The sequence below is a fragment of the Penicillium taxi genome, assembly GCF_028828555.1.
Source record: "Penicillium taxi strain IBT 34144 chromosome Unknown utg000001l_segment0_segment0, whole genome shotgun sequence".
Classification (NCBI taxonomy): domain Eukaryota; kingdom Fungi; phylum Ascomycota; class Eurotiomycetes; order Eurotiales; family Aspergillaceae; genus Penicillium; species Penicillium taxi.
Genome location: NW_026643203.1, coordinates 3,769,501 through 3,789,611, shown reverse-complemented (window position 1 = coordinate 3,789,611; position 20,111 = coordinate 3,769,501). Strand labels below are relative to the sequence as shown.

At 47.4% G+C, this 20,111-nt stretch overlaps 9 protein-coding genes across 9 annotated transcripts; 2 read left to right on the top strand and 7 right to left on the bottom strand.

Moving 5' to 3' along the window:
* Window positions 1-504: 504 nt before the first annotated feature.
* On the bottom strand, window positions 505-1,184 carry N7495_001355 (GFA family protein; the record flags this gene model as incomplete). Its single annotated transcript, XM_057204025.1, has 2 exons — window positions 505-616; window positions 676-1,184. The coding sequence occupies 2 exons, from the start codon at window positions 1,182-1,184 to the stop codon at window positions 505-507; spliced, it is 621 nt and encodes a 206-aa protein (XP_057068098.1).
* A 2,435-nt stretch (window positions 1,185-3,619) lies between these two features.
* On the top strand, window positions 3,620-5,280 carry N7495_001354 (F-box domain protein; the record flags this gene model as incomplete). Its single annotated transcript, XM_057204024.1, has 2 exons — window positions 3,620-3,912; window positions 3,966-5,280. The coding sequence occupies 2 exons, from the start codon at window positions 3,620-3,622 to the stop codon at window positions 5,278-5,280; spliced, it is 1,608 nt and encodes a 535-aa protein (XP_057068097.1).
* An 81-nt stretch (window positions 5,281-5,361) lies between these two features.
* Window positions 5,362-6,527, bottom strand: N7495_001353 (DUF3431 domain-containing protein; the record flags this gene model as incomplete). Its single annotated transcript, XM_057204023.1, has 4 exons — window positions 5,362-5,525; window positions 5,586-5,948; window positions 6,016-6,107; window positions 6,166-6,527. 4 exons carry the CDS (start codon window positions 6,525-6,527, stop codon window positions 5,362-5,364), a joined length of 981 nt encoding a protein of 326 aa, XP_057068096.1.
* A 1,227-nt stretch (window positions 6,528-7,754) lies between these two features.
* Window positions 7,755-9,378, bottom strand: N7495_001352 (glycoside hydrolase family 27 protein; the record flags this gene model as incomplete). Its single annotated transcript, XM_057204022.1, has 6 exons — window positions 7,755-8,138; window positions 8,196-8,380; window positions 8,433-8,729; window positions 8,784-9,074; window positions 9,139-9,271; window positions 9,337-9,378. Coding segments are annotated over 6 exons (1,332 nt in total), but the record flags the coding sequence as incomplete, so codon positions are not given.
* Window positions 9,379-9,880: 502 nt separating this feature from the next.
* On the bottom strand, window positions 9,881-13,724 carry N7495_001351 (putative inositol polyphosphate phosphatase; the record flags this gene model as incomplete). The annotated part of the gene is made up of 5 exons (XM_057204021.1): window positions 9,881-9,956; window positions 10,021-10,688; window positions 10,741-11,000; window positions 11,053-11,262; window positions 11,324-13,724. The coding sequence occupies 5 exons, from the start codon at window positions 13,722-13,724 to the stop codon at window positions 9,881-9,883; spliced, it is 3,615 nt and encodes a 1,204-aa protein (XP_057068094.1).
* A 139-nt stretch (window positions 13,725-13,863) lies between these two features.
* N7495_001350 (uncharacterized protein) lies at window positions 13,864-14,151 on the bottom strand (the record flags this gene model as incomplete). Its single annotated transcript, XM_057204020.1, has 1 exon — window positions 13,864-14,151. One exon carries the CDS (start codon window positions 14,149-14,151, stop codon window positions 13,864-13,866), a length of 288 nt encoding a protein of 95 aa, XP_057068093.1.
* A 1-nt stretch (window position 14,152) lies between these two features.
* N7495_001349 (CHY zinc finger protein) lies at window positions 14,153-14,873 on the top strand (the record flags this gene model as incomplete). Its single annotated transcript, XM_057204019.1, has 6 exons — window positions 14,153-14,157; window positions 14,283-14,326; window positions 14,383-14,456; window positions 14,514-14,575; window positions 14,632-14,733; window positions 14,792-14,873. The coding sequence occupies 6 exons, from the start codon at window positions 14,153-14,155 to the stop codon at window positions 14,871-14,873; spliced, it is 369 nt and encodes a 122-aa protein (XP_057068092.1).
* A 265-nt stretch (window positions 14,874-15,138) lies between these two features.
* On the bottom strand, window positions 15,139-16,245 carry pre6 (proteasome core particle subunit alpha 4; the record flags this gene model as incomplete). Its single annotated transcript, XM_057204018.1, has 5 exons — window positions 15,139-15,463; window positions 15,531-15,918; window positions 16,023-16,075; window positions 16,133-16,139; window positions 16,218-16,245. The coding sequence occupies 5 exons, from the start codon at window positions 16,243-16,245 to the stop codon at window positions 15,139-15,141; spliced, it is 801 nt and encodes a 266-aa protein (XP_057068091.1).
* A 1,286-nt stretch (window positions 16,246-17,531) lies between these two features.
* N7495_001347 (putative RNA binding protein (Arp)) lies at window positions 17,532-19,594 on the bottom strand (the record flags this gene model as incomplete). The annotated part of the gene is made up of 3 exons (XM_057204017.1): window positions 17,532-19,165; window positions 19,253-19,310; window positions 19,439-19,594. 3 exons carry the CDS (start codon window positions 19,592-19,594, stop codon window positions 17,532-17,534), a joined length of 1,848 nt encoding a protein of 615 aa, XP_057068090.1.
* Between the last annotated feature and the right edge of the window lie 517 nt (window positions 19,595-20,111).

Below are 20,111 nucleotides of genomic sequence, written 5' to 3'. Positions count from 1 at the left end.
GAATGTGTTGTATATTAGCAGTGTTTAGATAGGTGAGGGTAAACAAGTATTTTATGTACTCCCATTGGCCTAAAGCTGAGCTTTCTTATGTATAAGCCTTGGAATCACTGCATATACAAGCAACATGGGTTTAACAGTCTTCGCTAATCTAATCTCTATAGGGTGTCAGCGGGTTTCTTGATTAGTGAAAATATAACCAACTTCCAAGAAGAAAAAAATGAAATATAGATGACTTCATTTGCTCCTAATATGTCTGGTCTAGGTCTTACAAAAGCAACATGTACTTACAAACTAGAACTTATGAGAGGAAAGGAACTATCGGTTTTGGCAACTCTGGATCTACGCGTCACTTATGCAAGCCATTGAGTAGCATGATGAAGCATTCCAAGGTTATAATATGTAAATGGATGTTCCTTGGAAGTTGGAAATAGAACTGGACCTAGGTATACTCGCATTGTCTCGGAGTCTTTTATCCCACCTTTTAACCTCACCCCTTCGTTAAGATTATATCTTGTGGCCACCATCATTCAGGAGCCGACTGCTATTAGCCATCTCAGACCACTTAGGAAGACCATCAGAAATATCTAGCATGCGTTGTTCATAGAACACATGACAGCTAATCGAGAGTATTAGCCTTCGAGTTCATAATTAACTTAAAGAGAGAAGAAGGCATACCTGGGCTTGAAGTGATTCATCTGCTTTCGCCGGTCATCTGATGTCCCATCAAACTCAATCAATTGCGGAAAGAGCAAGCAAACTTCGTCATATTCGTCCATGATCAGAGTATGACAGAAGGAACACGAGACCTTCATGGGAAGCTCTGATTCCTGAGTATTATGAGAAGCAGAATAGAACAGCAGGCCACTACAGCCATGATCGAAAGAAATATCATCCTTGTTGAATATGGCTGCCCATTGGTATGGGGCTCCATGCATGACCTGGCAGGTGCGACAATGGCAGAATTTGGCATCTATTGGCGAATATTGTTTCAGAGAGTATGAGATTTTGCGACACTGGCAATGGGCGCTCCACTTGATTTCTCCAAACTCTCCAGGGAGATGGAGCTTATATGGGGAGCGGTGCTTCAGTTTTTCATCGGATAGAGTATGCTCGGAATGATTGTTGGTGAAGGCTGGAGTGGGCAATGGAGCACTTGTCTCTATAGCAGAGCTCATTTCAGCCATTTTGGAATTATGGATAGATATTTCGGTATTGAAGATGGGATGAGTTAAGGGATTAAATAGTATTCAAGAAGTACATCATTGTGGGAAACCAAGGAACAACGAATGATGTCAGTCCCCTTTTTCACTAAGACTGTCGTCGGGAAACCTTAAATTGACCTGTCATTCTTAGTTTCTGATCAATGGGCAAAAACATGTGAGGGCTTTTAGAATTGATCCCCCTGCTTTGATACATTATATACTGTAGAGCTTATCTAATTTACCCTGAAGAAACTATCCAGTTAACTAAATAAATAATAGTCTAACTTACTCCGTACTTACCGAGTTATTGTAGACGTCATGGGAGAGTTCAAGTGGATCCAGCGGGACGAAACTTGGTTCAACCAATCAACTGTAGATAAAAGACCCACTTGGTAAGAATCTAAAGTCACGTGACATCATAGATCGACTACCCCAGCTTTCAAGTAGTCCAAATCTTTTGCTGAACTTTTTGAATCTTAAAGATTTAATTATCTATGTATCCAGATCAAGCATCTCTCGTTCCAAGCAGAATGCGGCTATTTACCTTTATCATCTTTCTTTTTCAAGAACAAGAAGTATTCTTTTGAGGACCATACCTAGGTAGATCAAACAAAGTCACCGTGGTAGACTGGGAATTCGAGACTTCGCACCTCTTAGACAACCTTAGAGCCCTGAAAGGTTATAATATAGTGATGAAAGACTCTTAGTACAAGAGAGACCTCGAGAAGATTCCACATGAGGAAATGCGACTTGCAGTCACTTTCAAGGTTCTATTTCACTTTACTCACTTGCTTCCGTTCCGACTTTGCCTTTTCCTTATCTGACTTTTTACTTTATTACTCCACTATCACTTCATTGTCATTGACTTTTAACATCACGAAAAGAGGAGACATATATGACGAAACCCGAAGGTATATGAATTGAGTTCTCGGGACCTATTCTTCTTTACATATCTACCACTCCCACTCCCTCATCCCGAGGTCAAAGATGGCACTCTAGAAACATAAGGGTATAATTTAGTAATATACCTAGTTAGAAACTACCCCTATATCCACTATTGCTTCCATCATACATCATACGTACCACCCGTGGACCTGGATAATTCTTGGCATTCTGCCAAAAATGCCCGCCCTCAGACGGGCAGGATACCGGCAAAATCTCTGGAGTGAAAACAGCAGAGAAAATCCTCAGTTGTGGACGATCCCTCGAGCTAACCTTGTAACCTGAAATACCGAGAAGACAATCGCGCCAAGGCAAAAAAAAGCTCCTGAACTACTCGGTCGATTGTGATAGACTCCAAGTATCTTTTGCTCGGAAGATTCCACCCATTACTTGCCTAATGGCCAAAGAGTGATAGACATTGATTGTGACGATGACTATTCAGCAGCAATCTCAAGTGTTTGCAGTGCCCTCAAGGCACTTACTAGCCCAAGAAGCCTAGTAAAAAACCATTTCTACGGAATTTTTTGACGTGCTTGTTGTGAGAATCTACCAAGGACTTGGAGACTGATGAGGGGCGCAAAAGGCTGAAGAAAAAATGCCGTAACAACCTTTCTAGATCACCCACGTATGCACCAACAAAGCTAAGTGAGAGAGCCAGCAGATCCATCCTGGATTGATATAGTCGTAATTGAGGTCCGCTTGCAGAGGACCCTGAGACACCATGTCAAAGCCTTGGATGAGTAGCTGGAGGAGCAGAATAAGAAAAGTTGAATATCACTTAAAACTTTCCAGTGATGTAAAAGAGCCCACACAGTAACCGCCCAACGACTGGAAGGTTTTATCATACTAATACACTAGGTCAGTCGTGTTGAAGAAGGCTAGGCATTCAGAGGCAACCTCAGGCTTTGCTACAACATGCTTGAGGATATAAAGACTGATGTTGTGGCTAAGAAAGATCTTCAAAAATTGAGAGATGAAAATATACCAAAGACATTGAGGACGATATCACTAGCGGTCAGTACTGTATTCTAGCCTATAGCATAGAGAACTATATGGTACATGCATCGAATGCTCATCTATATCCTAGATCATTCGGCCTTCTACCTGTCAATGCAGCCTTTGGAGGCCTGATATCCGCTTTTCCCAGTTTATAGAATGCTTCTGAGGTAGAAAATTGAAGATTTATTGTATTCACAAGATAACCTTGGAAACAGTGAGTTACATACCCTTGAAACAGCTGAATTAATGTGTACTCAGGGTATTGAGTAAACATATTTCCATAATAAGCCTAGAGGATTTATGCTGTAAGTAGTGGCTTATACCAGGGTATCCCCGCTCGTGAAACATAAGAACGGTGTTTGGGCCTTGACGGCTATTGGATCAACATTTTCTTTATATGTGCTTACTCTTTCTTCCTCTTTCTTCATCCCCATTACCTGGGCAATTTTCCCTGAAGTTTGAACCACACTTTCTTCATGGGAATTCTGGAACGGCTTCGGTCCAGGCACAGTGGTAGGCATAGTGCGGGGAATGTCAGCGCGACCGAGCCTCCAACGCCGCCCCGCTTTCTCGGCCGTGATTATACCAGGGAGCTTCCACGATCTGTGTTGGCCAGGATCTTTACCTTTGTCTGTCCTCATACCAATGATTGCTCTTATGATACCTCAGAGGAGTCAATGAGTGATGGCTGTATGCTGTGTGACATGCGCGACCTCGCGTGCTGCACCCAGGTGTGCAAACGATGGTTCCTGGAGGCAAGAACACTCTTGTATGACTTCAATCAGCGGGATAGTTTATTTCACATCATTGCTAACTTGGCAGGTTTACCCATATTCGAATCGATCCTGTCCATTACTGTCAGCTCGAAGTGACTCTGGCCGCCAAGCGAAAAAGACGCTCTTTCTTCGATCGCAATGGGAATCCAATTGATGCACCCCAAGTCCGTCTGGAACTGTTGATGCGCTCTGTTCGGGAATCCCAAGGTCTGGGAAATATGGTGCTGTCCCTTCGCATGCCGTACATGACTCGTGAAGCGAACAAGGCCAATATCGCCCGCACCATCTCAGTACTGCCCCACCTTCGCTATGTCGATCTTCCGACTGGTCTGTATAGCGATGAACCATCTTGTATGGCCTTGAAACAGGAGCTGATGGTGCGATGTACCGATCTCCGTCACATGGCTTATCGCCACGGCTCAGAGGGAAGCTTTGCGCGGCTGCCAGGATCACAACTCTGGAACCAGCTAGAGAGATTAGAACTCTCCGGGCTGCAAATCGAACCTGCCATCCTTCGCAATAGCCTGGCAGCATTTCCCCATCTACGCGATCTGATTCTCGATGACATCCCAACGCTGGATGATTCCGCGCTTGCGGGGAACACTTCTTTCCCACCTCTACCCGCGCTAGAGAAGCTCACACTTCGGGATGTTCCCAATGTGACGGCGAGCGGGATTGCCTCATTTCTCTCATCGCCATACAGCCAGTCCACCCTGAACTCATTGACTCTTATTTCAACTGGTGTCCTAGCCTCGACACTGCATCAAATCCTGTCACTCTCCTCACATCTTGTGAGCCTTTCTATCGAACAAGAAGTATCACGATCGTTTCCGGACCAGAAAATCCCCGCACTCTCATCCAAATCACTGCGCCTTCTGCATTATGAAATCACAGCAGAAACTGGCTGCCCAGGACTGCCTCCAGCGACCGAGTCATATTACAAGTACCTCATAACATCGTTGCTATCTCGTTCATTACCCGCTCTTCGCGACTTGTACGTCCGAGACTCACAGTTCCCCGACACTCTTCTACTCACCCCTCCCCCACGACTCTTTGGCGAGGACGGAAGATCTCCTCGTGGACTTTCTCAGCCCCTGAATGTTTACAGCAAGGGTCTGGATGAACTGGAGTGGAATTTCACTCCATATGAACCAGATCCTATCATTGGGTCGCCTCCTGCCAAGACGCGCCCAGTGAGCTTCCAGGAAGCGCAGCTGAATAGATCCTGGGGCGGCGATTCGCGCAAGAGTGTATTGGTCGGTAATGGGTTTGGAGGCTTCCTCGCTGTGCCAGTAGATGAAGAAAGGCCCCAGAGCTCGGCTGGATACAAGCGATCGAGTCAACAGGATCTGTGGCGATAAATCAATACGGTCGGAACTTAAAAAAATGACCAACTGTCTTTATCAATTATGAATTATATTATTTAACTTTTGTATATCCAGTTAAGCCGTTTTGTTCCTAGATTCGACCATCCATTTATCAATATTCGTACCACGCCAAACCCACTGTTGGCGCAAATCTTCCTCGTTCATATTGCAGTACCCATACGTTTTACAATAGCATTCCGTCGCATTAGGACAGTGCTGCGGTGGTTTTCCAAACAAAACTTGTAATAAAGTCAGCATCAAACTTCAAATCCCAACTCTCAGAAGCCATGAATACATACTATGCCAGGCATACTCCATAATGCGTCCACTGGTAGCTGAATCCAGTTCTGAATCAAGCAACCACTGTCGAGCATGTTCATACTCCTTTCTCTCTCGTCGATGCACTTGATCCCTCGAGACGGCGAATTGGCTACAACACGGCGTGCCCACGACCTCAGGGACCTCCTCACCGGGGAATAATGCCATGAAACTATCAGGATACTGCACAGCCGTTGGATGTTGTGGATCATCAGGGCGATCGCGCAAGTATCTACCTGGTTCGAGCTCTGAAGGACAACCTATTGGCCAGGTGCAGCGTAGGTTTACGTAACCTGCCTCGCGGACGAAATTGAGATGTAGATCTTTGATTGAAATGAGGGAATCTACAAGAGACAGGTTAGATCATGACACTTGCTGGGTAGAAGTAATCGAGTGACATAGTTGGCATACCATATAGTGGGTTGTCGTTGTGCCATTGGTAACGACCACCATGGAGGAAGATCACTACATCTGGTAGCGTGGAGTAACGATCGATTAAGTAACTATCCGAATCCAATCAGAACGGCCTGAAACAGAGGATAAAAAAGATGAGATACATACGTGAGAAAGACCATCGCCTCATTCCCTTTGTTCATTGGGACCGTCAGATTGGCCTCAGTTTCTTCAGCAGCAGCCAAATCAGCACGATATATATTCGTTCTCCAGCCAGGCAGGTTGTCGTCAACCCAAGACATGTCGCTTTTAAGCATAGCAGCAAATACCAATTCCTTCTCAATCCCTTCGTGTCCATGCCCCAAGAGACTATGTCCCACGACCCGTGAGACTGAACTCAGAGACTCGCGGTTTAGAACGAACTGGTAGGAAAGAAGTAGGAAGCTAGCTGTTAATGCCAGGTAAACGAACAATCTGCCATGGCGAAACGACCCGGACTCGTTATGGTGAAAGCGGAATGGCCAATTCATGGCAGTGAAGGCATTTTTTTCAATTCAATTAGTTATGACCACAACCTTGGAAGGATATTTTTAAGTAGAAGTAGTGTTATAAGGCTGATAGATTAGAAAGGACAGAGGAAGGCTAGGAGGAAGGAGCAACGGTTATATCGTTTGATTGCTCATTTCCATGGAACCAGTGGCTTAGAAGTCCGAAAGCAGCGAACCACTCAACCATGGGAAGATCTTATCGCATTCGGTCACACGAGATCATACCCATTCATCTCAACGTTCCATGACTAATTATTGTCAATATTATAGACCAAATGTCTATGTCCAAATACGTTACGGTGCCTTGGGATTGACTATTACCCCAATCTTGTTCCTTGAAAAATGAAGTAAAGTCATAAAATTAAATCAACCATTATTTCCACGGTTTTTTAAAAAGATTCTTTACATAGCCATGAATCTTGAAATTCATGATTAAATAGTAACTAAATTTAGAACAACAAAGGCGTTTCGGGAAGGATGACATGAATCCGGGGTAAAAAGTGGACCATCACGTGATATGTAATGCTTGAGCAGAGGCAACTTCGCTAATTTCCTGCTATGTTATGAGCTGGTCAAGTAATTTTGTATGAGATACAGCGGAATTATTGTAGAATAAGACTGATTAATCAACCGCCGCTAGTTAGTTTAATGATGAGTATGTTAAAACAACTCGTACTCGAAGAGAGAGGGTCCCAATCCCGTGATCAAATGGATCTCTTAAGGTTTCAAAAATAGATGGCTTATGTAGCCGGGTCTGAATGGTCTACTTAGGTGTTCCAAGACCAAGTAGACCGGGTTTCGAGACCCCCAGAGCCATCGGCTTTTCAAACGTAACCAGCCGGCGGGTCTTGTTTATAGTCTAGGCTATAGTGGCTGCTAGTCACAGATAGTGGTTCTCTACGTTGGAATCTGGACCATATGCTAATACTAATTGTACTAGATACATTTCTAGGTATCGGGTGTAAAATGAGCGCCCATGCCAGTCTTATCAAGACATATATACCTAGGTACCTGGGCCCTGCTCATCTCTATACATCCATATCAACCTTCAGTGATCCCCACCCACGCCCTTGGAAATTTCGACACCTGGCTTCGATCGTCCTCTAAGAATCTTGAAATATCATCAAATAAGCAATAATTGGAAGGAAGCTGTTCATTCTCGTCTTTGCTTCTATCGAAAAGAGTAACTATAGACTAAAAGCTAGCTCATTAGCACTCCCCCTTCACAACTAAAACAGCAACATCATGACTTTCCAATGAGACACTATATTCATTCTTCACGCACCCCAGATCCTCATTAGACCATGCATCAACAACATCATACGCATCGCCACCAAGCTCTGGAACCTCGCTCCAGACCGCAGTCCGAGTTTCAGTCGAGTTCTCCGAATTGAGCATCAACACGAGCGTACCATTGAAGAGGGATGACGGGCCAGACCAGTACTCGGCTGGATGGTATGGGTCAAAGGTCCAGTCCGGGTTATACCCCCACTTGTATGGGCGGGCAGAGCGTCCGATTATGGGGTCTTGGTGGAAGTCTAGCAGATACTTGTTCTTCAGAATGGCGAGATTCTCATCGCTGATGCTATCCAGCTAATTCTCTTGTTAGTAGGTTTACACTGGCGGGGATATCAGATGGATTCAACGTACTGCCGTGCCTATGATCAATGGAGACTTCATGATCGCCCACAGAGCAAAGTGTGCTCGGTTCTCGGCCGTTGTGAGGTTGCCGTTGTTTACTTCTAGCATGTCTGGGTCTGGATGGCCCCAGAAGTCGACGTAATTCATCAGGAAGCTGTTCTCGTTGGCGATCTGGCCAATCCGAGTCCAGTTTGCTATTTTCAAAGGTCAGTAACTGTCTGCACTTGGATAAGAGATGGATCTCACCCGTGATATCGCCGGAAATGCGCCAGGAATTACCAGTCTTATTCCCCCAAGTATTCACATCTGCGTATCCCCAATCGCAGAGTGAGTACAAAATTGTTCGGTTCACGCTAAGAAGGGCATCCCGCATGTCCGCATAACGTGTGAAGGTCTTCGATGTCGTCCAGTCATAGCCATCAGGTGCTGGATTCGTGATATCGACACAAGTGCCATTGGTATTTATATCATTTCCATCAGGAACACAAGCGCTATATGTATCCTCCCAGTCACTGGGGACACCGCAATTGTCATATTTAAGATCTATGCGTCTTAGTATACTGGATGAAAGACTCGATCAGCTGAAGATACACTTACAGTCAATTCCCCACTCAGCAAATGCTTCGGCATCGACCTTCTCGTACCCCAGACTCGCAGGGTATCCAGCACAAGTCGTCAGTCCGGCACCTGAGAAAAGAACGATTAGTTGTTTATCCTCATGAGAGAGAATGACCAGTCTAAACTCACTGCTATAAATCCCAATCTTCAAGCCTAGATCGTGAATCTGATCTGCAAGCCCAGAAATTCCATCTGGAAAGTTAGTGATGTCAGGGATGATGCGCTGAGTTGTCGAATTGCGAACATCGATGACAGACCAGCAATCATCGACTAGAATGATATTCAAATATTAATGTCTGAACCAGCTAATTAAGATGAAGGACTCGGTACTTACTGTTGACATATTCATATCCGAGATCCTTCAGTCCGAGATTGACTATCTCATTGGCGGCTGTCAGAATAGCTGAGGAATTCACATTGCACGCGAAGGCATTCCACGAATTCCAACCCAGGGCTGGCAGTCTCCCCTAATCAAAAGTGATTTTTGTCAACTTTGGACCGATAACCATCATAAGGTCAAACAAAGACTCACCACTCCGTCCTCCCTCTCAAGTGCGCGTGTCGAGGGGAGGGCGGCTAAAAACGCCAAAGTCAAGAAATGATACATGATAATGGCTTGCTATTAGCTAAAGCTGGAAATAGGTTCTATAGGTTGCAAAATAGGTAGATAAATCTGATCCAACCCTTGAAAGTTGGGTATCAGAGACATATTAATGAGGGGAAATACCGGGGAAACCACCTAGCTTCACGGATAAATAAGCCCAGCAACTACGGAACCATGCAGATCTGCATAATTCATGCGGGGAATGTTCATAGCGTTAGACAGATCTATAGGTGGAGAAACAGAAGAACAAACAAGATACTTGGGTTACACTTCGAAGGCCCAAGTCATACGACTTGTACTCTTTTCTCCGCTCGAACAATAGTGCATTGTGGATAAATAACAGTAATGCACAGAGCTCTTAGCTCCGTCATGATGTATGTCTATCGTGAAATCGTTACTCGTACAATATGGATACATCGGCCCATAAAAAAGGGCAGATCGCATCGCTGATGCCCAAACTCAATGCCCATGCTTACTTTGCCTTTCCTAAGATCAGGGCGCGCGCTTGGCGGGGGTCAGTGCCGAGCACAGTGATGAGATACTCGATGCTAAAATAAAAGTTCGATTAGTTTTCGGGACATTCAAGAAAATTAACTAGTTAGATGAACCCACCTCGCCTCAGAAGCCAGACGGCGCTTTTCATCCTGAAATTCGAGTTGGCACGTCTCCCAAACCGCAGCCCGTTCCTTCTGGAGCACCGTCTTCGCGCGGATCTTGAAGCTCGCACTGACAGGCCGATGGTCCGAGGCATAAACCTCGTGTCGTCGGTAGTCGAGTTGTTTGATGCGGCCAAGACCTCGGTAAAGAACACGATCACACCAGGCCGGGGAGCGTTTCTTGTCACTTGTATCATATTCATCTGTACCAACGTCATACTTGTACGTCGGTGCAAATGTGATCGGCGCCTCAATAAAGCTGCGTAGCCGGAATCCCGGGTTCTTTCGTCGGGATGCTAGAAGCTGATCGCGTTCAAGGAGTTTAGAGAGGTTGTTTTGCTGGACGGCGTTGATGATGACATTTCTTGGAATAGAGTCAATTCGGTAGTTCAAATCTCCATTCAGAATGCAGATCTCGTGGTCCATAATCATAGAACCATCACCACCGCTGGCGTACTGATCAGCTCGTGATTTGAAATTGCTTTCCACGGGTAATGACTCGGCTTCCAGGATAGCTGCAATGTCATTATTTCGGTTAGCGGTCTGGGTCTGACCTGCTGCAAGATGGCAGTTGACAAAGCACATAGAACTGTCGTCCAAAACAAAGCGGAAGATCAGGGCACCCTAGGATGGCCAATTAGTATGCATAAATCATACAGAGCAACAGGCATCATACCTTGTTACCATGTAATCCACCCATTCCCCGCTTAATCTCCGATGCACTAAGGTTCTTGATATTGTGGCGTTCTTTGTGCTTTACAAAGGCACAGGTGAACAACCCGACCATATTGGAAGTGTGGATAAGAACATACGACTCATCGAGAGGCATGCATGCATTAAGAGTCTGAGTGAGATGTTCGATCCATACTCGGTACTGTCGACTCATATGCTCCTTCTCGCCATTCTCCTTCTTCTTGCTACCCATAAGTAAACTCTCTGGACAAGGATTAGTATAACATCGTAAACAGTGAGAATCATTTGTACGTACTTGCAGTGATCTTCTTATTCTCTAAGTCAACCAGCTCCTGGAAACCAAACACCACGATATCAGGCGGAAGATCCGGATTGACAGCATCTCTAATGAAATCTGACGTGCGAACACTACCGGGAGTAGAAGCTCCGGCATTCCAAGACACAATGACAGTTCGCAGTTCCCGAAAGGTGCAAAACTCCACATCTTTGGTTTGCATCCGAGCATCTGGCAGTAGTTAGAAAAAGAACTGTTTTAAAAATTAAAAGCCAGTGCACAAGGAACTTACCAAGCCAATCATCCTCCAACATACCATCCCAAAGACGAATGCACTGGTCAGTGCCAAGTGAAGTCACCTGGAGACGATTAATCGTCCAGACACTACTCGTATCCAGTACAAAAGCAGAGACGGGGCTATCATGAGCACGCCAATCTTTTTTTACAATCCAGGGATTTTTTCTGACATCGTAGACATAGATCATGCCCGTTTTGTATCCTGCCCATAGATAGTCGCCAACAAAACTAAGGCAGTTGATCTTGTAGAGGCTAACGTTGACCACGGACAAACATGAATAGTCAGTTGACGAATAAACGGTCACCTTCCCATCTGCATGGCCAAGATATACTCGGCCACCATCCTTGGTGGTATATACCCCCGATGTAACATCACCAGAATGCTGGGAGCCGAGTGGCCGCTTTAAAACTTTGAATGAGCCGTCATCGCGTGCACTAGGACGATATACATGTACATCTTTGCCGGTGGCCAGCCAAAGCGTATCATCTACAACCATGGAAAAAGTATGGCCTCGTGCAACGCGCTCATGCGGACTGTGAAAGCTGTACTGTAAATTGGGAGTGCCAGACTCATCTGGCATCCACACCAGTAGTCGACCTTCATCGTCAAGAGTCCACATATCTTTCTTATGACGCAATATTTGAATAACCTCTCGGCGAGAGGGATATGACCGCGTCGAAACGATAGAATTTGATAAAATATCAACTTCCACAAGCTCTCCAGCGCTGGTACCTAGCCAAATACGCTGACCCTCGTCTTCAAGTCCTTTTCCTGGCTTAAATGCTATTGCCAAGCTCTTTACGGTCTCACCATGACTGAGGCTCATGATTTGCTCCCCAGTTGTGAGATCCCACGCACGAGTCAAATATCCGGCTGTGCACACATATTTCCCACAAACGGCGAGCAGACGGGTATCATATCTAGTAGGAATTTCCCTAGGTCCAGTTTTGAGATAAGGAGGGCGTCTGTTAGCCTGTGAGGCGTCCGGGTAATCAGCCCGAATGGGATTCTCTTCTCCCGTGATGTCTTCTTCAGTATCTGTGCGTATGATTCGAGGCTCGACAAGGGTAGAAGGTCGGTAATATTCGCGCGGCAGAGAATGTTGGCGTAGAGGAATCCGCGGTGTCCGGCCCTCGCTCGCTTGAGGTTTTGAAGGGATTGATCGAGAAAGTGATCGAGAAATTGGCGTCATTGATGATGGGCTAGTTACAGGTTGTACTGGTCCACTCACGGACGAGAAGTCTCTCCGCCGAGGTGCTGCAGGCGACGGTCGTGGTGGAAGTCCAGGGCGCTCAATGGGGCTATCAGTTGTCGAAATCCTTTGAGTAGAAAAAGGTGGGGCTGTTGAAGTCTCTAACACCCAAGAGGATGTTAAAGGAATTTGCACCATCAAGGGTTTCGTAGCTCGAGAAGGCTCAGCAGGAGCAGGAGGGATCTTTGGGGAACCGATTGCTTGGACATCATTTCGAGTACTCGCACTCGCACTCGCCAATGCAGATCTACTATCGAACGAATGTCTAATAGGAGTGATAGGCCGTGCAGATAGGGGCGGAGGAGGAGCAGTTTTACTAGCAGATAAGACCTTGGCCGGTATCTTCTCTGGGCTGCTGGGAGGAGTACTGAAAGGCGATACGTGACCCTCAGATGAAACAGGATCTGCCTGGGGAGCCAAACAGTTTGAATCGTGAAAAGAAAGCATGGCTGGTTTGACTGGTATTTTCGGCTTATCTGCCCGGTTTACTGGCGGCGGTAACGAGATACTTTTCGATTTCCGATCCCCTGGACCCCCATGGCCGTTCAAAAACGGCGCAACTGGTGAAAGTCGCCCGATTGGACCCCCTTGCGCTCCCCGCAGAACAGGCGGACCATCATTTGGTGTTGTTGGCCGATTAGATGGATTGGGGGAGACGCCGGCCGAGACAGTCTCTCTAGAGGAATGCAGCGAGGGACTTCGAGTCAGTCGATCATTACTTTGGCGTAATGCCAGACGGTCTTGTTCCGAGATGCGCGGCGGCGAACGAGGTGACTGGACAGTCAAGGTAGGTGTGAGCTGCGGCGACGATTGATGGACACTCATAGAAATGGGCCTGCCATATCGCGTTCGAGAAGATCCATTTAACCTTCTCTGTCGTATGTTTTCCAGACCATGGTTTCGCCCCTGCCTATCCTCCGGGTCCCAGGGTGATTGTGGCCGGGGAAGATCTAGGGACGCGCGGCTGGATGATCGGAGCTCGTCGATGGGCTCAGGGGTTCTCAAAACTCGGCTGGAAGAGTCATTCGGGCTGGTACTCGAGGTAGATTGAGGATTGCGATGAGCGAGGTTCTCGAAATGGGATAGTAGGGAAGATACAGGTCTCTGGTATATGCGAGTCAGTTTAAATTCCACGTGCCACATTAAAACGGTTGCGCATTGCATACAATGGAGGCGCCATCAGCCTCTTCTGAGTCATTCTTCTCCATAACAATAACCGTAAATTCGTCGCCGAAACCGGTTGTGAGAATCGATCATAGGCCTCCTTGTTATTGCCGGGGATCTAGTGGGGGGACTGGCTTGAGGTAGGAGTGATAAGAAAGGTTTTGAGCACAACAAACAACGAAGCGAAGTTGTAAATCGTGAGCGGCACAAAGGCCGAGGAATAGGAGAAGTGAACCGTCCGAGCAACGCTATAGTGGACAGGAGAAGGTGAAGTTGGAATAAATGGCGGGGAGGAAAGTGGAGGACGATCACGGGAGAGGCTGATCAACAGGTTCCTGCGCAACGTTTCTTCAACTCCTTGAAGCCCCCATATATTAGTGAACAGTCTACGCATCTTCGTCAGCATCATGTGGTGAGTCTAATATATCCTCATTACTCAGCTTGACGCTCTTATGAGTGGAATCCCCATTACCCCTGGCCGCCCAAAAACAAAAAAAAAAAAAAAAAAAGACAAGCTAACAATCCCCCGCTTAACAGTAAACACGTCCTTAACGCGCAAGTGTCTATTCGATCCCCTTGCTGTATGATAAACGAGAGCCTTCATTTATATACAAGATAACTCATCAGTGATGAACAGGCCGCAAGTGGTTCGATTGTGCCGAATGCCACCAGGAACAAGAGTCACATCCATTGAAGAAGTCCCAAGAGATGGTATGACAGTAGATCTCTACACTCGTGTTAGTTTAAATCATGATGCTGACCATATAGGTCTTCGCGTGTAAAAAATGCAGGAAGCCCTTCCGTAAGGACGCCGCCGAGTTCGAGGAGAGGTACGACTGCTCCACCATCCACAGGGATGCGCGAGATACTAAACATTTTTGTGCAGTGACGAGTACTGTCCACACTGCGATAACCACTTTGTCCTCGAGGCCGTGACACCGAAAGCAACCCTACAGGTGGAAGGCGACGACGTGCGAATGGACAATCGGTATGAAGAAGATCCAATATTGCGGCCTTCAAAGCAGACACTAACGAAGTATTTCCAGTATGCTCAAGGATGACCGTGTTCGCGGCGATCAAGAAAAGTCCATCTTCAATTTCAAAGACCTGTCTGATCGCATGGGCTAGTGTCGTGAAGTTGCATTGGTTCTATTTTAATTTCATGATGTTGACGACCTGATGCTTCATTTTTCTTGCGCCTTCATCTGGGGTCAATTTGCTCATGGTATCAATACCCTCCCTTTTACATACTGTACAAATACGAGAGAACAAAGTCAAATGTGTAGAAACTTCGTCGTTGGATCCTCGTGAAAGGGAGAGACCAGCGCTATTGTAAATCGACACAGATAAGATACTAGTCATCCTTCACGGACCATAAGTCCTGATATCTTGCTTAATCAGTTGACTCGGCGCCGCCAGGCCGGGTGAGAATGGCGGCAGTGGTAGTCCCTGTTCGGGTCTTCTTCTTGGCCGCTTCCTCCTGCTTCTCGGTCTCGATGTTCTTGACATACGATTCGATTTGTTCGTCCGGCAGCATCTCAACACCCTTGCCCGGGGCCATGATGGCTACCTCAATGTTCTTGGCTCCCGTTTGCACAACTTCCAACAATGACTTGATGGTCAGCTGGATTGTCTGCTCACGGTCCATGTCATCTTGGTGGTTACGCTCAAGGAACTCGCGAACGGTCTTGCTGGAACGACCGATAGCATTGGCTTTCCTGTAATGGGGATAAAATCTCAGTCAGAAAACGATGTACACCAAAGTATAATGCAGAAAAACCTTACCAGGCGGAGTAGATACCAGACGGTTCGGTCTGGTACAGGCGTGGTGTAGAGTCATTCTTGTCGAAACCGACAATCAGAGTACTAATACCAAATGGACGCACACCACCACTCTGTGTGTATCTCTGCTGCACGCTCGCAATGTGCTTGGTAATATATTCAATGGTAACGGGGTCCTCGACGGTCAGACGGTGGGACTGGGCTTCTAACCGGGCCTTGTCAATCAAGATGCGAGCATCGGCGTTTAGACCAGCAAAGGCGAGGCACACATGGTCATCCACCATGGCGATCTTCGAGGGGGTAATGCGCGTATCTTGGAGCTTAAGGGCGGAACGCTTTTCGCAACCGAGGACGACGATATCCTTGCCTTTGACACCGACGGCGCAAGTTCCTACATTGTGACATCCGTCAGCATTTCATTCCACTTATCATTCCCCAGATTAATGGTAGATAAGGTGAGAAAGAGGTGCTTGATCTGTTGCAATATGCTCTTACCTCGCTTCACTGCCTCCATGGCATACTCAACCTGGAAGACGTGCCCATCAGGACTGGGGATGATTTTAGTAATTATATCCAGAGCTGGAGCTCAAAGTGTTAATGCGTACCTGAAAACTAGTCTGAGTTAGCATGATTGACTTGATGAGAACGAGGTGAAAGGGCTCTTATTGATGGAGGAGCTAGCTGGCTTACCTGAGAGAGCTCGGTCGTAGCCGGACATATTGATGCAATAGTACGAGAAAATAGACAGAAACAGTAAAAATGAATAGGCAAGGGTTTCTTGTAAATCGGAGTTGTGGAGAAAAGAGAGGAGCTGGGAAGGTAGTTGTTGCAGAGCGCGATGATGTGCCAGAGCAATGAATGGGGCCCGCGTCACCGCCCACGAAAGCCTACGGTTGCCTTGGCGCCATAGTTAAGGACAACGGCTCATAAGCTAATCAGTTCAGCAATGAAGCCACGACTTCTTTCTAATGGCTGAAAATATCAGATACTAGTCTGCTACGTCACAAAATCTGTGTTGATATTATAGGAAGGTTATCACGGTTTATCACTCATTTTGACCAAATATCAACCTCCCGAAGTTGATATGCTTGATCTATATAGTAGAACCTCGAGTGCAACTGGGCAGAGTCTACACCTACTAGGGGAAATAGGGTCTATTCCAACTGAATGAGACTGCCCACATAGGTAGAGATAGAGAGCCTGACATCAGTAACAAATGTGTCACTTATATATATATCTTGGCCAAGCCAGGCAGTAAACCACGGCAGATGTACTAGTACAACGAAATATAGATGCGAGTCACAAAAGTCAAAAATATAGACAGAACAATCTTTTTTCTTGCCCAATGCCATGTGGATGGCCTCCAAAGATGAATAACACCCTCGATCCGAAGCCCAAAGCCCAAAAGCCGGCGTAAGCGCAAAATTGAAACCCCCCAACACCCCCAACGGAGTCCGAACCAATGTGATATCCCACCCGTGAGATCAATACCGTGAATTCTCCGACGCTTGCCATGACCCAACGCAAAAAGGGAAGGACAAAAGATCTAAAATGCAGTGTAGGTCGAGTGCACAACCTAGGCTCACAATGCTTTCGCGTCCAAACCCATGACAATGGCCAAAATCCACGCCCCCGGCGGGCTCCAAATATGCCGCCATCCTGAACAAGACAAAAAGAAAAAAGAGAAAAATAAATATAAAAGCAGACCAGATCAGACCATATAGAGCTCAAGATGGAATCAAGGGGGCCAACAACCAAAATATCAAGAAGGAAAAAAAGGACCAAAGAGACAAGAAATCATCCAGAAATGAGGACGGCAGAAGAATAACCGGAATCGTCGACGCACGCTACCCGCCTGCTCCTTTCAACCCGATGCACCGGAACCGCAGAATCCCTTTTACAATGCGTATCAACCAATTTCAACCAATGCAATTTTGGTTTGCAGTATGGACAGTAAGTGTGACCGCCCGGTTCGGGCGAAAAAGTGGATAAGTCACCCTATATTTAGGCTGGCGACTTGTTAGAACCAGTACCGTTCCGACGAGAGTGAGGATCATCAGAAACGGTCAGACCACCGAGGCCAGTCGACAGGAATGCAAAAGGGTCGCTGGAGGCCTCGGAGCCGTAGAAAGCACCGTTGGAGGCGTTCGTGGAGGGGACGCCGTGGTCAGCGCCAGTGAATGCCGCCTGTGTTGCAGGGTTTGCAAAGGATGCAGCCGAATGAGAGTTGTTTGACGAGCCATATCCCGAGTTCACTTGGCCCATAGGAGGGTAAGCTCCCGGAGCATTACCCAGACCACCGGTGGGGAGGGCATAGTTGTTAGGTGGACCACCGAACTGTTGGCTGAAACCACCGAAGCTACCACCAGCGGTGGAAGCAAACGGACCGGGAGCCGGAGTGCTTGCCATTGAATTGGGACCCATGCCGAACTGAGATGGTGGATCCATCGGCGAGTTGAATGCGTTATCGGCCACAACTGCAGCGCCAGAACGAGGGGCACCGCAGCGAAGACAGTTGATGTTCTTCGCAAAGTTGTGGTAACCACAACCCTCCGAGCCACACTTCCAGTCACCAGCACGGAAGGGAACAACACCGCCGTTGCCTCCCATACCCCGAGAGTGACCCATGCCATGACCATGGCCCATGTGAGGGGGCATCATGGACGGAGGGCCGTATCCATAGCCGTAACCCATCGGGTCGGGGGCAGCAGCCATGGCCGGGAAGGAGCAGCGGAAGCATGCAGTGCGGCGCTGGAAGTTGGAGAACCCGCAAGACGGGCAAGTCCAATCACCAGGACGAGGACGGTTCTTCGAGGGAGGGAATGGTGTGAGGATCTCGGCCGCTCGGTCGAGGACTCGGCTTGAGGATGGAGAGACCTCAATTGCCTTCTCATTGAGAGCTCGGCCATTCATGCACAGGCTCTCGGCGGCTTCTTCATGGGATGAAAAAACGGCGAAGCCAGTTCCGGTAGGCTTGTGCTGGTCTGGAGTCCGCAGAGTCCAGAAAGCAATAGGCCGGCCGCCAAACTGGGTGAACCAGCTCTCCAGCTCCGATTGTGTGGTGTCGTGGGGCAGGCCACTCAAGTGAAGGACCTTGCTCCGCTCAGTGAGGAAGGCACGCACATCGGCGTGGGCATCCATCGGGCGGGTCAGGATCTCGGGGTGTTCGTGAGGAGGCTGTGACTTGCGAATCAGGCCTCGGAGAACGCGGGCGAGAGTAATGGCCTCCTCCATAGCACGGCGCGGGGAAGCTGGGGCCAATGCTTGCAGATGGAATGGAAGATTGTGCTTGATAGGGGCGGAAGACTGGACGGGCTCAACCTCGAGAGCGGCACAAATATTCGACAAAGAGCTGGGACCGAAGGGCAGCGACTCGGGATGATGAGTTTGCCAGCGCTGGTATTCGGTGCGCAGGTCAAAGGTTCGGGAGTGCTGCAGGTATGCAGGCAGCACAACGGCCTTATCACGGGCTTCACGGGGCAACTGCACGCGCAGATCCCACGAATCCAACGTCACAAAGGCAAATTCGAGTTGCTTGCTGGTGAGATGTTCCGCGGCGAAAGCGTCAAACCGCGAGATGGCATCACGGAATGTACCTGCTGAGCGGACGTGCTCCCAAGTCAAAGTAGTCAAGCTCGCTGTGGTACTAGGTTAGCTGAAACGTTTCCGGGAGGCCATGTACTTGTACGGGTATATCAATGGTCTTAGCTGATGGGAAGGCTCACTGCAGAGGGGTGTGATTGGAGTATTGACAGGCTTTACAAGGACACTTTCACGATGCAACTAGTAGAAAGAGGAAAAAAGGTAAGCTATATTAATTCGAGTTCAGTAATAGATGTTGGGGAGGGGCGAGATGTTGGCTAAAAAATGCTGAGGGGAAAAGAGGAAGATTGCGGATTGTGTGTAGGTACCTCATCACAAGTCTTGGTGTCCAACAGAATCCATCCCAATTCGATCACCTCAGCTGAATCCTTGGTGACATAGACTCCATGCTCATCACATGTGGTTGCAACGTGGATTACAACGTAGCGATCCAGCTTGGGAGTGGGAGCTGTGACGGCGGCCATAGCTTGGACGTTCCAACAGAACGACAGGAGAGAGAGCCGGGGGTAAAAGAAGGAAACGGTTGCCTCTGCAAGGAACAGCAAGAGACAAACACGACCGGGGGTGTCGTGGTGTATATAAAAAAAAGAAGGAAAAAAGAAACCCGGGGGAAGAGAGAAGAAGGAAAGGGAAAGGGGGGTGAGGAAGAAAAGAGCCAACTCGAAGGTGGAGTTTGGAAAAGAAAAGTTTCGGGTTCACGGGGGTCGGAGATTACTGATCCCAATAGAAGCAACAGCAAACAGTTTATTTAGTAGATACCACTGTAGGATAATAAGAGTCTGTGTTAAATTCCCCTGATTATTTTATTAATTTTTGCCTTCTTTGTTTTGCTGATTTTGCCTTCAAATGCCACTTCCGTGCAACCCCAGCCAGGCCAGAATCCCTGTTCCTATAGTCTTACTAAATTGGATACCGTGTTAATTTCTAGTCTAGCCCATGCTTCTTAATGTACTTTCTCTCGTTCAATGCGATGCTGGTAGA